Source organism: Podarcis pityusensis (assembly GCF_964106645.2).
Source record: "Podarcis pityusensis genome assembly, chromosome: 11".
Taxonomy (NCBI): domain Eukaryota; kingdom Metazoa; phylum Chordata; class Lepidosauria; order Squamata; family Lacertidae; genus Podarcis; species Podarcis pityusensis.
In genome coordinates, this window is record NC_138036.1 from 42,438,498 (window position 1) to 42,454,562 (window position 16,065).

At 42.2% G+C, this 16,065-nt stretch overlaps 1 protein-coding gene across 2 annotated transcripts in view; it reads left to right on the forward strand.

Moving 5' to 3' along the window:
- The window catches only part of CAMK4 (calcium/calmodulin dependent protein kinase IV), a 90,661-nt gene that overhangs the window by 26,812 nt on the left and 47,784 nt on the right, over nucleotides 1-16,065 (forward strand). For both annotated transcript variants that reach the window (XM_080972917.1, XM_080972918.1), the window contains exon 3: nucleotides 11,451-11,529. In XM_080972917.1, the coding sequence (XP_080829043.1) occupies nucleotides 11,451-11,529 (79 nt within the window). The remainder of the gene's footprint in view (nucleotides 1-11,450; nucleotides 11,530-16,065) is intronic.

Here is a 16,065-nt window from a genome sequence, read left to right on the forward strand (position 1 = left end):
TTTCTTGGCGCAACCTTGACTCCTCTACAGTAATTTGTTTCTTTTCAGAGAGTTCTCCTTCTCTCCCATCCGAGAGAAAATAACACTCGGGAGTCACTCTTCTCCTTGCTAATCATATCACTTGTCTAAGGGAAGCTGCTGCTGTCACAAAAATCGTATTTGCAACATGGAATGGGTTTCTCACGGCTGGCAATTATCCAGGTTAAGTCATTCATTCTTGACAACTTCTGTTACCTGAATCACTCAGCCTGAAAAACACACACAAAAATTATGTTATCTCCAAATATGTTTTAATTAAAATCCTTTGCATAAGATTTTTCCTAAATAGAGAGGGGAAAAAAGATATACAGCCCATTATGATGTGTGAAAATCATGCCATAGTTTATTTTGTTATGTGTACATGAGATTAAGAAACCAGTACATGAAGTTCCTTCTAGGTGTTTGTATGCCTCAAAATATAACAGCCTGCAGTTTTCACACATCTTGTTGTATACATTTTTCTCTACATGGAAATTAATGCAGTGCAGTGTTGCATTAAACAGCCTTAATATTTATTCAATTCATGTTGGGGGAGAAAGTGTTTATACCTTAATAATGAATATTTTCTCTTTCCCAATGGTTTTACTGTTGGAACTAACATCTGTTATGTGAATGACGCCTAACAAGACACTCCTTTGCATGTTTACTCAGACATAAGTCCCACTGTGTTCAGTGGGACTTATTCATTGTGAACATGTCTGAGGACGTGGTGCAACACAATGAAAGGATAGTCAAATTAATTATCAGTACACATATTGTGACAAAAACGGGAGCAAAATAATTCAGTGATAAAGATGAAAAACTTTGTACTAGACATGAAGTAGACGTGACTGATGCCAATCTTTTTGTACTTCTGTTTCGGCATTGCAATGGATTTTGTAACATGCTTCCATAATCTGATTTTAAAAAAAAAAGAAAAAAAATTTGATTATAGGACCGTGTGTTAGGACACATTTGTGCAGAATGAGAGGCAAAAGTGTCATTTGAACAATCCAAACCACCCAGTTATATGTATATTCCATAGTACAGCGGTACCTCGGGTTACATACGCTCGAGGTTACAGACTCTGCTAACCCAGAAATAGTGCTTCAGGTTAAGAACTTTGCTTCAGGATGAGAACAGAAATTGTGCTCCGGCGGCGTGGCGGCAGCGGGAGGCCCCATTAGCTAAAGTGGTGCTTCAGGTTAAGAACAGTTTCAGGTTAAGAACGGACCTCCGGAATGAATTAAGTACTTAACCCGAGGTACCACTGTATATCTGTCAGTGCAGGAAAGCCCCATGCAGTGATGGTTTTGCCCCCTTCTCTCATAGGATATGAGCAGTAGCATCATTTCAGGACAAGGGAGCAAATATGCTTTAAACTTCTCTGGCATTGTCTTTGCTGCAGCCAACAGGCATAGGGAAATCACAAAAGTACCACCGTTGATCAGAAAGCACTGCCCCATCACTAAGCCATGACTTGACAGGACAAAGGAATGGGCAACAGATGCTGGGAGGCAGTGTTATCACAGATATTCCACGCAGCCGTAGGGTGCCTCCTCATTCTTCCGGAAGCTGGTAGAGGAGAACACAAGCTTTTCGATACAAAGTTGAAGTATGCAGGAGAAACAAGCCTGTACTCTAGACATCAAAAGATGGGGGAAACTGTTCTGTTTGTCTGTGTCTATCCTTTTGTAGCTTTTGGAAAGTTTCCTGATGACAGACAAATCAAATTGTTGCAGGCTTTGGCAGTTTTTGCAACTATCTTCCACCAGTCATTTTGGTTTTGTACTCCCCCCCGCCTTTTATATATATAAAAAAGGGAGTGTGTTCCATTTCTGTAATGAAGGATGTAAAATCATGAGATTGTAGCATAAATATGATGAATGCTGTGGAATATCTGTCTGCCTGCGATCAAATAGAAGCTGAAGTTTGTTACTACCTTAAGAAATGAAACTGACTACACTAGTTTGATTACAGATCTGTTTCTCAGTTGTTACACATTTACAGCATTTATCACTGCCACCACCCTGGAAGTGGATCAAGTTTTGTTCCTCGCTTTCAGTCAAATGCAGATATACAGCTGATACAGATATAGATACACATATTCATATACAGAGAGACGGAGGGGCCTTGTACAGTCCTCATTATTTAATTAGGCTTTTAACCCCTAATTAAACATTTGGCTGGCAGTGAAAGGGAAAGTAGAAGGCAGAGGGCCTTTTTGGCAGTGGTGGCCTCCCTGTGAAACACCCCCCACCTTCAGATGGCAAGGAGATAAAGAACTACAAACTTTCAGAAGACATCTGAAGGCAGCCCTGTATTGGGAAGTTTTTTAATGTTTGATGTGTCCATCTCCTTCTCCCTGCACCTGATTACATGTTTAATCAAGGATTTAAACCCTAATTAAACATCTAGTTGGCAGTGAAGAGGGGAGGAAGGAAGGAAGGAAGGAAGGACAAGAGAGAGTCTCTTCCTATGTCATCTCCCCCCCTCCACCAACCCTATCTTTAATTAGTGTTTAAAATCCTGATTAAACATGTGGTTGCCTGAGCCCCCTGCTTTTAGCAGCCCTGGACTGCTCTGGGTGGGCCCAACAAGAAGCAGACCTGGAGCTGCCTTGACCTGCTCTGGACAAATCCCAGGTTGACCCAAATTGCCTGGTTTGGATTAACAATGAGTTTTTAGAAATGAAAACGTCTCCACATCATGGAATGCAAGAATATGATATGGTCGAAGAGATCCCAAACTCAGGTGTGTGAGAGGTTTTATGGGGCTTGGGGTGGGGTTGGCAGTTTTGCCAATTTTCTGCACAATCCAAATCTCAGCTCCACCTGAGTGGAGAAGTTTGTATGCAGCAGATCTTGGGCTGTGCCAGCTGAGCTGGGGCGAAGAAGAGGAGGAGGAGGAGGAGTTTGGATTTGATATCCCACTTTATCACTATCCTAAGGAGTCTCAAAGCGGCTAACATTCTCCTTTCCCTTCGTCCCCCACAACAAACAGGTGAGGTGAGTGAGGCTGAGAGACTTCAGAGAAGTGTGACTGGCCCAAGGTCACCCAGCAGCTGCATGTGGAGGAGCGGAGACGCGAACCTGGTTCACCAGATTACGAGTCCACCGCTCTTAACCACTACACCACACTGGCTCTCCAGTACTAAGCCAGTATAAATCCCCCATCCTGGCTCAGTTGGCATAAATCCCAGCCCTGACTCTAGCATAAGTTCTGCTGGCTTCCTATTGTTTGAACCGCTCTATTTGCCACATCTCTGGCTTTATCTGTAGGTGTGTGTATGTGTTTGCTTATGCTCACTTTATGTTACTCACATTTACTATAGACCCGTTTTGTCCTTTGTCACAAAATCTACTAGGCTTTCTGCTGCTGATGTAGATTCAATAATCCACAGTAGGTATTTCTACTTGTGTAGTTCTACGGAACATCCCTCCACCCCCCGCTGGTGAAATATGATTCATTGGAGGATTGTGGAAGTGTGATTTAGAATACAGCGCTTACATCTATAGCCAGAGGCCCATATTCATAACATAATTTGCATGTGTAGACTTGACATTACCCTTCTGTTCAATGCTTACTCCGTTATTATCTGAGAATTGTGCAGGTGACCTCTGTTCATTTTTATAAATGACCACATCTGCCTGACCTGCACCTTTATTACTCCACCATGTGATTTTTTTTAATTAAATATTATTAATTAGATGCTATTGTTCTGTATCTAGTTTTTTCAATATGTTAAAGATTCTGCAGAAAAGTGGGGAGGGGGGAGAGTAAAAGGAAGCAAGCCACCCAATAGGAATAGCTTTTCTTTTTTCGTGTGATTATATATTCACAGCCATGTATATACATCCATATCCATATTGACCCATGTGAATTGCTAAGCAGCTGGCTCTCATTTTGTATGCAGCGCCACACCCTTATGCACAAGGATTGTCATATAGACTCCCTTGCCACAACGAATCGAAAACCCAACTGGATCAGAATGTGCCACAGGGAGAGAGGGTCACAAAGTGAGGAAGGGATATAGATAAAGTGCCCCTTTTAAAGCTGTACTACCAAAATGATTAAGGTTTTAAATGACAATTTTAGTTTATATTTTAGTGATCAAGATTTAATATATATTTTTAACTGCCACTATATCTGAATTGTCTCTGTTATACCCAATTGCAATTCAATGTATTCCTGTTGTGTTTTATGATTTCCCTGATATTGTAAGTGAGCCGGAACTGGTCTGTGACCGTAATAATAAAATTCATTCGTTCAAGCGCCCCTTTTCTCATTCCCTCCCCCCCCCCGCATTGCCTCAGTTTTTCAAACAGCAAGTGTCTGCTTTCCTCATTTGCGGTACAGTGGTGCCTCGGGTTATGAACTTAATGCATTCCAGAAGTCAGTTCTTAACCCGAAGCGTTTTTAACCTGAGGCACGCATTCCCTACATAGGCGTCCGTGGCCCTGGAAGTGGATTATGTTCTTATCCCGGGGCAAAGTTTGCAACCCGGAGCACCTACTTCCGGGTTTGTGGAGTTCGTAATGCGAAGCGTTCATAAGTAGGATGGTTCATAATCCAAGGTACCACTGTAGTGGGCTTCTTGGCAAAATGTGCATATGTAGAAATAAGTGCATTTGTCAGCATTTCCATGTGAATTTTTCCTAATGCATGCAAATTTACCTAATATAAACATTTTTGCAAAATAATTGCAAAAACAATTTTGCAAAAAAACAAAAATAACATTTTTGTATGTTGTTTTCAGTAAAATACCATTTTGTAATAATAATATAATTTATTATTTATACCCCACCCATCTGGCTGGGTTTCCCCAGCCACTCTGGGTGGCTTCCAACAAAATATTAAAATACAATGGTCTGTTAAACATTAAAAGCTTCCCTAAACAGGGCTGCCTTCAGATGTCTTATGCACACTTTACCGTAGTCTGTGCATTATTGTTCTTAGTATTAGTATTTACAGATTTCTTGGCTGGAGAACTGCACTGCAAAATTTGGAGAACTGCAAATTTTGAGGGATGATTGTCAGGGACTGGTGGGGCTCTGATGAGTGAGTTGTGGAGGCAGGGGGTTGGGGGCTGCTGACACCGGAGAGCAGACCAATGATTTATGGGGTTTGGTGTCCGCGTGAGGCAAGAGTCAGGGAGGGGGAAAGAAGACAGGTCAGAGCAGTCCAAGGCAGAGGGGCGAATGCAGGACATGTCAGAAGCAGAGGAAGAGGCTGTCCTGGCGAGGGACTACCTATGCTGTATGGCAAACAAATACCGAAACAGCATTTCAAAAGCAGTTCACAATGTGGCACAGTGGCAGCAAGTAGGGTAGGAAGCTATTCAAGGCAGAAAAATAAACAAACTTTCCACTGGGCTAGGAAAAGCCTGGATACTCTTTAGAGCCTGGCAATAAATTTGCTGTCATTAGGCTAATGGTGAAATAACTGGCTTGGTGAAGTATTTGATTTGCAGAAGCAAAGAAAAAAAATGAACTATGCCAATTTGGTTATATTTTGTGACATGTTTTAGAGATGATGCTGTCTTAACTGCAAGGAGATAGACAGGAGAAGTGGGAAGTGAGTGTTTTGCTCAACAGTTTTGTACTTACTGCTTTCCAGCCATGGTTTCTTGATGTGCAGACGATTCAGAACATTTTCCCTTTATTGTTTGTAAGCCTACACAGATTAGAGTAGACTTTTATTTTATTTTCAAATAATTTTTATTAACAGGCCAATTAAATCACATTAATTCCAAATCACATTAGTTCCAAATTATACTGCCAGATTTTAAAAATTTTATTGGGGGTACCCATACTTCGAGCTCCGAAAGGGATCCAAACATCACTCTTTTTGCTGCTTTAATTACACAGTTCTGTCCAGTTCTGTCCAGAAAGTCTCTTTGTTATTTTCCTCATCTTCTTGTTGTTATCATATATTCCTTTCTTTGTGATCTCTGATAATCTTCACAAGCGGGTTGAAAACAAACATATCCTGTGTGGATTTTACACTCTCCAAGAGCCATATCACATAAAGGACAGACGCCATTTCCACACCTCCACAAAGAACATTCCCACAGTCTGTCCGTTGATTTCCACAGGCCTGCGAAACTGTATCTCAGGGGGCCCTGCCAGGTCGAATCCACATTCCGATAACCATACATTCACATTCCAATGACCATGGTCCTCCTCCCCCTCGTCCTCCTGTGGGCAGGCCTGTCTTAACAAATCTCCATTTGAAACTGCATCACAAAGCTTTCCTTCCATCAGACGTTCCCACCAGTCCTCTCTTTGATCAGTAATTTATTTCCACACAGTTCTTAATCTCCTGCTTGTGATTAGTAATTTGCAACAATTCTTTCTCTCTGGGAGGGAGGATTATTGGGTACTCACATAAGACAAAAAAAGAAAAGTTTTTCCTCCCCCCCCTCCTTTCTGTTTCGCTCCGACATACCGATCTTTTAATGATGAGTCTTCACATGATTTATTGTCCAGCCCGTCGGTCCGCTCACAGAGATCCCATTAATCAGCAGTCTTTACTCCCGATCTTCACTTGAAGTATGTGCATTTGCTTCTATTTCCAATTATATATTTTGAGCTGATGCAAACTAGTGCGCGATTCAGAGACAGCATCCAGGAGAGCCGACTCCACCCAAGGGCTTTGTGCCTAGTGCCCTCACCCCATTCTTTCGAATCTGGGGGTGAATTATGGGCACAGCAGGCAAGGCAGTCCCCCCCCATTCCCTTGGGGGGGCAAGGGAGGCTGCATACTCCCATAACAGCCTCTTAATTACCTCGTGTGGGTCGGAGAGATGTTATTGTCGGCCATCTTCCAATGCGCCCCCTGGTGACCCCGAGATTAGAGTAGACTTTTAATTATGGTGAGCTCCTTTGGGCATGGCTTATGATGGAAAAGTAAGGTAAAGGTAAAGGGACCCCTGACCATTAGGTCCAGTCATAACCGACTCTGGGGTTGCGGCGCTCATCTCACTTTACTGGCCGAGGGAGCCAGCGTACAGCTTCCAGGTCATGTGGCCAGCATGACTAAGCCGCTTCTGGCGAACCAGAGCAGTGCACGGATACGCTGTTTACCTTCCCGCCGGAGCGGTACCTATTTACGTACTTGCACTTTGACGTGCTTTCGAACTGCTAGGTTGGCAGGAGTAGGGACGGAGCAACGGGAGCTCACTCCGTTGTGGGGATTTGAACCACCGACCTTCTGATCAGCAAGTCCTAGGCTCTGTGGTTTAACCCACAGCGTCACCCGCGTCCCACAATGATGGAAAAGTAGTGCACAATAAACCAGTGTTGTTGATAGGTTCACTTGTCAGACCCAATAGTAAAACAAGCCAACAAACATCCATTTGGGAGCTAAAAGACAGATCCAAAATCTAGAAGTGCACTGATGTTCTTTCTTGGAAAAATGAAAGCAGAAAAAACGCTAGCAAAATTTTATTTGCAGGGTTTTGCAGATGTTAGCAGGGTGTGTGATTTCAATCAGCAAAATGGCATGTGGGAAAGGTTAACGCCTCCCTCCCTCCTGCAGTCATGTTCTTTATTCTCTGCCATCCTTTGGGGGAGACACTATCTTGTCCTTTGCTTCAGTCAGCCAAATGTCTTGGGTTGGCCCTGTTCCTCCACAGCTGCTATCAACAGAACAAACATGCAGGAGATAATTTTCCTGGCTCTCTCATGTCATTGAGCTGATGTGGTATAGCAGCCAGTGTGTTGGGCTAGGACCTACGAGATGGGGGTTCAAATCCCCCCACAGTCATGAAGTTCACTAGGTGACTTTGGGCTACTAACCTACCTCAGAGCTTTGTTGCTGGGATCAAACAGGAGGGGGAGAACTATGCAGTGCTCTCTCTTTCTTTTAAGAAGAAAAGGTGCCAGTACTCACCACAAAGTTGTTACAGTGAGTGCCACACTTTTAACATCATAAAAAGGTGTCAGTACTGTGTACAGTGGTACCTCGGGTTACATACATTTCAGGTTACATACGCTTCAGGATACAGACTCTGCTAACCCAGAAATAGTACCTCGGGTTAAGAACTTTGCTTCAGGATGAGAACAGAAATTGTACTCCAGCGGCACAGTGGCAGAAGGAGGCCCCATTAGCTAAAGTTTCAGGTTAAGAACGGACCTCCGGAACGAATTACCGTAAGTACTTAACCCAAGGTACCACTCTACCCTTGAGTACCCCCAGGAAGAAAGCACTGGAACTATGCCACCTTGGAGGAAATGTGAGATATGGATGTAATATTAAATGATAAAATAAATCTCTACTTTGTCCTGAGAAGAAATAGGGGAAATGGAACGTATAATAATTAAAGGCAGGGAAGGGGATGGATCAAAAAGGGGAAAGGAGCAGAGTCAAATTCTGAAACAATAACCAGAAATAAGTGTGCCCAAAGCCAGATTTTCCAACTTGCCAAGGATTCTTAAGTGGTGGGGGACCTTGCTGCCTTCCCCACAAATTATTTCTGGATAATCACAGGGACATTAAATAAATGGAGGGGGGAGTTGCACGTGCACACACAAGGTTTCTGAGACTATAACATTCTCTGAATCATTACCTATACAAAATTTTGACTACTGTGGAGTGCAGACTACCAATTTTGTGTGATCCTACAAAATTACACATCTAATCTCTTATGCATGTAGAAAAAGTTAGCTTTTATAGTATCGGATCCAGTACCTTATCAGGACCGTTTCATGCAAAGCATTTACCCGTGTTCATTTCATCATTTTACAACCTTTTATTTTGATTTGGGTAGCAATTCTCCGATTAGATAAAATAGAAATTGGATTTTGAAAATATACTCACACAAATCTGTTTAAGACTTGAATAATTTATCCAGTTGAAATTTAGGCAGGATTGGATTTGTGGTGGTGGTGATTATTGTATTTGAAATGCAGCACAGGGCTGATCTGATTCTTTTTTAAAAGATACATAGTGCAATTGTAGCTTTATTACTTAGGGATGCAGGTGGCGCTGTGGGTTAAACCACAGAGCCTAGGACTTGTCAATCAGAAGGTCGGCGGTTTGAATCCCCGCGACAGGGTGAGCTCCCGTTGCTAGGTCCCTGCTCCTGCCAACCTAGCAGTTCGAAAGCACATCAAAGTGCAAGTAGATAAATAGATACCACTCTGGCGGGAAGGTAAACGGCATTTCCGTGCGCTGCTCTGGTTCGCCAGAAGTGGCTTAGTCATGCTGACCACATGACCCGGAAGCTGTATGCCAGCTCCCTCGGCCAATAAAGTGAGATGAGCGCTGCAACCCCAGAGTCAGCCATGACTGGACCTAATGGGCAGGGGTCCCTTTACCTTTACTAGCTTTATTAAGCAAAACATTTCTTTTCCTTCTGAATGTGCTGCAGCTGTTTTGTGAAACATAGAGCAAAGACAAATGTGACATTTTGGAACAGTGGAGCAACTCTGGAAACTCCTTTACTACATTTGATCCACATTTCCCTTCTGTTGTTGAACTCGAACAAAAGAGGTTTTGCAAATCTTCTGCAGAAACCAGCTGTGCATGGTGCTCATTGGCTGACTTCATACCAAGAAGAAAAACCTCTCTGGTTCCTCAAACATTGGAGCAGTCTTGCACTTAAATAAATAAAAAAAAAGTGTATAAAATATTAATAACGAATGAGCACAGAAATGCATCATGTGGTGCTTTTAAAAATAAAAATGTATACAGCCTGACTGAAGGATGGAGAGGGGAAAATGATGGGCAGCCGAGTTGCCATTTTATTTAGCATTATGCATGCATGCCTGCATTGTGGTTGCGTACTGTTTTGCAAATGGTTCACGCAGGCCAGGGGTCAGCAAACCTTTTCAGCAGAGGGCCGGTCCACTGTCCCTCAGACCTTGGGGTGGGTGGACGGACTATATTTTGAAGAAAAAATAAATGAACGAATTCCTATGCCCCACAAATAACCCAGAGATGCATTTTAAATAAAAGCACACATTCTACTTATGTAAAAACACGCAGATTCCCAGATTCCCAGACCGTCCGTGGGCCGGATTTAGAAGGCGATTGGGCCGGATCCAGCCCCCGGGCCTTAGTTGGCCTACCCATGATGTAGACCTTGCATATACCATAGTTCCCAAATCCATTCCCCTTTTAAATCTGGCACTACCTCACTCCACTCCCTGCTCACCCTTCTCAGAGAATCTGAAAAAAAGTGAACAAAGAGACAGTTATGTCCCATGGAAACATTTGAGGCAAGAATTTTGTCTGTCAAGCAATGCCCAGAAGAAGGAAGGGTTGCTGATGGGAATGGAAGAAAGTTCAGCCATAATAACAGGATTCTTCTCAACTGGAATTCTGACAGTTTCTTGAGCGGCCCCAGAATTATTGGCTCTTTCATCTTTATTGAAAGGACCGTTACTCAGAGATCCTTTTTTCTTTCTCGTTTTGTGTCTTCCACATCTGCCTTGTGCTACAACTTCCTTTAAAATGTTCTGAGTATGCTGCTGGGTCAGGTCTACTTGACATTAATTGCATTTTCTATTATTTTAACTTCCCTTCCTTCTCTAGAATATATACTACAAATATATTAATTAGAAATGGATGCTCTTCATTCAGTGAAGATGTGCTCAGGATAGATGCAAATTCATACATCACTTTCCCTCACTTCTTAACATGTAGATAAGAAGTTTGTGTGAACACACAAATGGCAACTGGAAGGTCTTGCTAAAATATTTTTCAAAGTAACACATTTTGTATTAGGGAAATGGTGGATGCGTCTGGTTTTTTTAAATTAATGTTCAAAGAGTTCTACCAAACAACACTTCTAGAACTGCAGTATAAATATTCCATATAAGAAAACACACCACCTAATTCTGTCGTTGTTGGGTTTGTTTGTTTTTTGGCTTTTTTAAAGGAATTGGGGATGTATGAAAAGTTGAATAAGAGCAAAGAAATTTTCAAGACTGACAGCTGAAGATTGCATTTTCCAATGTGCCAAAGTCATTCCAGCAGTGAAATAACAACTCTCCCGTGGAACAGAAAGAGCTACAAATGAAACAGTTTTCTGTTCTGCAGGAGTGTTACAATGTCGATAGCACTGGATTTTATTTATTTTTTTATTCTTCACGATTCCCTAGTACTGTACTGTAGTTAAATATCCCTGGGCAATGGGAATGGAATAATGAGCAGAATTACTTTTTGTAGGTGTTACATTGCTGAGGAATATAGCCAAAATAAATTCCAAGCAAGTACTTGATCAAAACTGAAAATCAAAACCGTACAGTGAAAAATCATAACTTATTTTAATTTCCAAGAATTAAATTTCAAATTTTAAAGCAAGCTCAGTTTTCAGAGAAATTACGTTTTATAGAATAGAATAGAATAGAATAGAATAGAATAGAATAGAATAGAATATATTCTACATATCTGAACGTAACTTTATATTCTGTTTTTTTCAGGGGTGCAACATCTATTGTCTACAGATGCAGGCAGAAAGGAACACAAAAGCCATTTGCTGTCAAAATCTTGAAGAAAACTGTAAGTTTCATTCCACCACCACCACCACCCCTTCTCAAATTTTTCTTACAGAGGTTTTCTTCAGAGGATCCATTGCAAATGCATTTAGGCTTTAATTGCACAGTCTGACCAATGAGGACGTTCCAGCTTTGTTTGATTTAAATTCATGATGTGCACACCAGCAGCCTTTGGAGGAAATTATTCCCGAAGACATGCTATGCATTTACTCATCTTTTTGTATATTACTATTCTATCTGCATATTGTAAAATGGTTAGTAGAAAATGTATACTTAGAAAACACCAAGTGCATGAATTCCTGATGAGAACAAAGCAGCAGGAAGCCATGGAAAGGACATAAAAAAATACAAGAGGTTCTGCAAACTAACCCATATATCTTGTATGACTTCGTGATTTGAACTCAGCCTTCTATCGAAAGCAGAATCTTTTGCACAGGCATAAGGGTGTGGGAAGAAGAAAGAGATTATCACCCCAAGACTACATGCCAGAAAGAATACAACAGTTCTTGTTTTTGCGAAGGAAGCAACCTTACCTTTTGTTTCATGCTGCAGTTGTACTTGAGCAATAGTTCTGACTCAGGGGGTGGCCAGCCCTCAATTTAGCCCTCAGAAGAGGGATGGGGGGAGAGAGAAAGGTTTAAAACAAGAGTAAAACTGTTTATGTGTTCCTAGAGAATTGCTAATTTCTTCTGTAAGTAGGTTAATGGCAGGTGCTGCTTCAACTTTGCTAGCATGCCGTACTTTGAGAACTCTGCATTGTGGCATGTTCTCTGAGTGCTGAAGGTTTCATGGTATTATAAAAATAGCATTAGGATTAAAAAATTCAAAAGAGAAGTACAGTCAGGAGATTCATCTAAGAGCTGGCTATTACATAAGCACCTGCAACTCTCTCAAAAGAGTTGCTATTATTCGAGCATCATATTTAGCTTTGAGGCCGAAATTCATATAAGTTATGGATTTTTCAAATTTGTAAGCAGAATGGTGGGGTGAGGGGAGAGAATTTGGATACAGGAGTGCGGGGGACGGCGGGGACGGCCAAGCTAGATGCATTTCCTTTACAACAACAGTTTTATGATCCAGCCATATTCAATGGCGGAGCTTCATGCTCTGGCACCGGGGGTGCCGCCCAAGGGGGTGGGGCGTGCATCCTGGGAGCGGGGCATGCCACCCACAGGGGCGTGGTGTGCGTTCTGGGGGTGTGGCGTGCTGCCTGCAGGAGCAGGGCGCCCAGCGCGGGCAGGGGGTCAGCAGCAATGGAACCCCACAGGATTGTGCTGCCGGGGCGGCACGCTCCCCCCGCTCCCCACTTCCTCCTCCAGTGACCATATTGACAGTGAAAACCTTTTCAGGTTTCAGTAGGTAAGTGAGGGGAGGCATTCAGTAGAGAAGAATGAGATTTGTATCAATGGAGATCCAACTCAATTCTGCAAATGGAAAGAAGTGGCTTGAAAATTTAGTACAGTGCAGATGTTCCTATTTGAGACCTAATTCTCATTTTCAGCCCCAGATGTAGCTCGTCGCTCTACAGTAAAATATCTTGACACCACTGCTGAAAGAGTAAACACATTGCAATGGAGCTATGTGACCATGTTGCAACTATCTGTCTGTCCGGAGTTAATATGCATAGTTCTAGCCCCCTCATCTTTAAAAGATGGGCAAATTGGTTAATATGCAAAAAAAGCAGCAAATTAATAATCAGGGATATGGGACGTTTTCTATATGGAAAAAATCCAGATTAAGGCCCATCATTTTGGGAAAGAAGTCAGTAAGTGCTTTCGGATGGGTGCTTTCTTGAATGACAGGCATGGTCATTCAACATATCCAACCAACAGCTACAGGAAACATTGGTTAAATCAATTTATAACGGTCTCTTCCATTTTGAGAGTTTAGTTCAAGAGGACCAAGTAGAACATTATGAAAGAAATAGATTAATGCAAAATTTGGCATACGCGGCTCTGCAGGCCCATTTATGTTAACAATTATTTTGCAGTGGATCCTGTGGAATTTCATTGATGATCAAGGTATACACAGGTCGCAAAGCTTGCTTACCCTTCTGAAAAAGGGAGTTCATTGATAGGTGACTTTTATTTGAGAACAGCTTGTCCTTAATCCCCATGTTTTGTTTAGAGTCCTCAATAAGCTAAAGAAATGAAGATGGGGCTGCTAAGATGGACACTCTGGAAGGAAATAGATTAAAGGTGTCTTGTTATCAAAAAATTTAAAAGGGCAATATAAAAAACGGCTCCCCTCCCCTTCCCTAGTTGTTGGTTGACTCCAACTTCCTCTCTTGAAACTCGAATGAAAAGTGTGTTGTGATAGAGAGCACCTTTGGGATAAACTGATGACATTTATAAATTAAAACAGATCCCCTGAGGGACATGGAAGCATTCTAGTCATGTTAAAGGGAGTCCCTCAGGGATGATTTTTGAGAAAATCATTGTACTAATCTTCCCAGAGAAGAGGAAAAAGATATGTTTTATTCCTGATCACGACCCAAACTGGCAACAGTTTTTACAGCAACTGTTATTGTGGGACTTGAGGCAATTTTAGGTTACATCCCAGCAGATAAAATATCCAGAGATGGAGCCAAGTCTACTTGTCTCTCAAAAATAAATCTTCCCTACCAGCAGCAGTTGAGGTTACGTGAGGCACTTTTAACTGAATGTCTTTAAAGACTGAGGGATCTGCTCAGGCTTTAGAGACACTAAAGTGAAATTGCACTGGACTGCAGTCCTGCACCCATTTACCTGAAAGTAAGCACAATAGAATGAAATCGGAAAAAGTAAGTCCTCCTCAAAAGTGAGTGGACATACATAGGATTGTGTGCTGTCACAAATCTGAGCCCCCAGGAAGAACCATTTAACTGTCATGTCAACTTTCATTCCAATTCTGCCAACTTGTTCACCCCTCTTTGATCAAATCTTCTGCTCATTTACAGTCAATTGCTGCTTCCATGTGCATACCAGCAAACTTATAGCTAGTCCAGCCATCAGTCTTGCTCTCCACATTCTGTTTGGCCTTTGTTGCTTAAACTTGAAATGCAAGAATGTTTCTGCATTTATCTGTTCATTCACCACCTAATTAATTACACAACAGAGCTTTTTAAAGTGTAAAACCGCTTCAAAGATCAGGGAGGGAGCATTATTGGGTTGTTTCGACAGTCAAGCCTTTTAGTAGTGCTGAGGCGTTGCTTTCCCACTGTCCACTGTAAGCAAAATCAAAGCAGTAATTCCATGCAGGGCTGCATATATCATAACCATTCCCGCAATGTTCATCACAATGGGCAACAGCCTATGCTTTCTTGGAAGTCCCAAGTGATTCTGCAGGATTTGTTTAAAAGAATAGGCGCATGAGAATGCAGCCTCTGCATGGGAGCAGGAGGAGGAGCGGAAAGATAAAGAAGAGAAATTCAGATGTCGGAAGTTCTCGCACCACGCAAGAGGCAGAGTTGAACTGGGCCCTGAAATTAATATAATTCATTGACCTAATGATTACAGAAAATCCAGATGACAAAGCTGCTAAAACATTTGCATTCCTATGTTTTCATGTTGTTATACTTTTGAACGCTGAATTACACTGGGTTATTTCACCTCCTGTGAAACTTCAGCATAATGTTGTTGAATTTGGGCTGGCATAGCAGGTTGAGGGAGAGGGAGATAACATTTTCAGTGGTTGCCTGTCTGGATGGCTACTTCAGTGCTTTTCGCTGTCCATTCTTTGTCCTTCAAAGGAGAAGGCTTAGCTGAAAGGGGGTTCTTTACATGAAAGTGACTGTGAGGCATTCATTACACACATTTGAATGTAATATGGAGTCTGGCTCTGATAAAGTGATAACCTGAAGCTTGAATGTCAAACGTAGCATAGTTTAACTATGAGAACTTTTTAAAAAATCATTTAAAAACTTGTTTGCTTCTGTAAAGAAGAGCCGTCTTCATTATTACTCTAGTTTCTAGACTTGGCATGATTATTTTTCGGCTAAGTAAAGCTGGCAGTGCTGTGATTCCATTTTTCCAGTTAGCTGCTGTTCTACAGCCAGATGTTTAATTTACGGTAAGTAAGGTAAAGGTAAAAGTCCCTGGACGGTTAAATCCAGTCAAAGGTGACTATGGGGTTGCAGTGCTCAAATTGCTTTCAGGCTGAGGGAACCGGCGTTTGTCCACAGACAGCTTTCTAGGTCATGTGGCCAGCATGACCAAACCGCATCTGATGCAATGGGACACTGTGACAAGTGCAGAGCGCACGAAAACACCATTTACCTTCCCACAGCAGTGGTACCTATTTATCTACTTGTACTGGCATGCTTTCGAACTGCTAGGTTGGCAGGAGCTGGGACAGAGCAACAAGAGCTCAGCCCGTCATGGGGATTCGAACCGACGACCTTCCGATCGGCAAGCCCAAGAGGCTCAGTGGTTTTGACCACAGCAACTTAGCACTGACCCTTTGGACTGGAGATGATGGGGTCTGAACCAGAGACCTTCTGTATGCCAAGCAGCGGCTGAACTACTGAGATGCAGACCCTCTATTTTTGGCAGGGCTAACT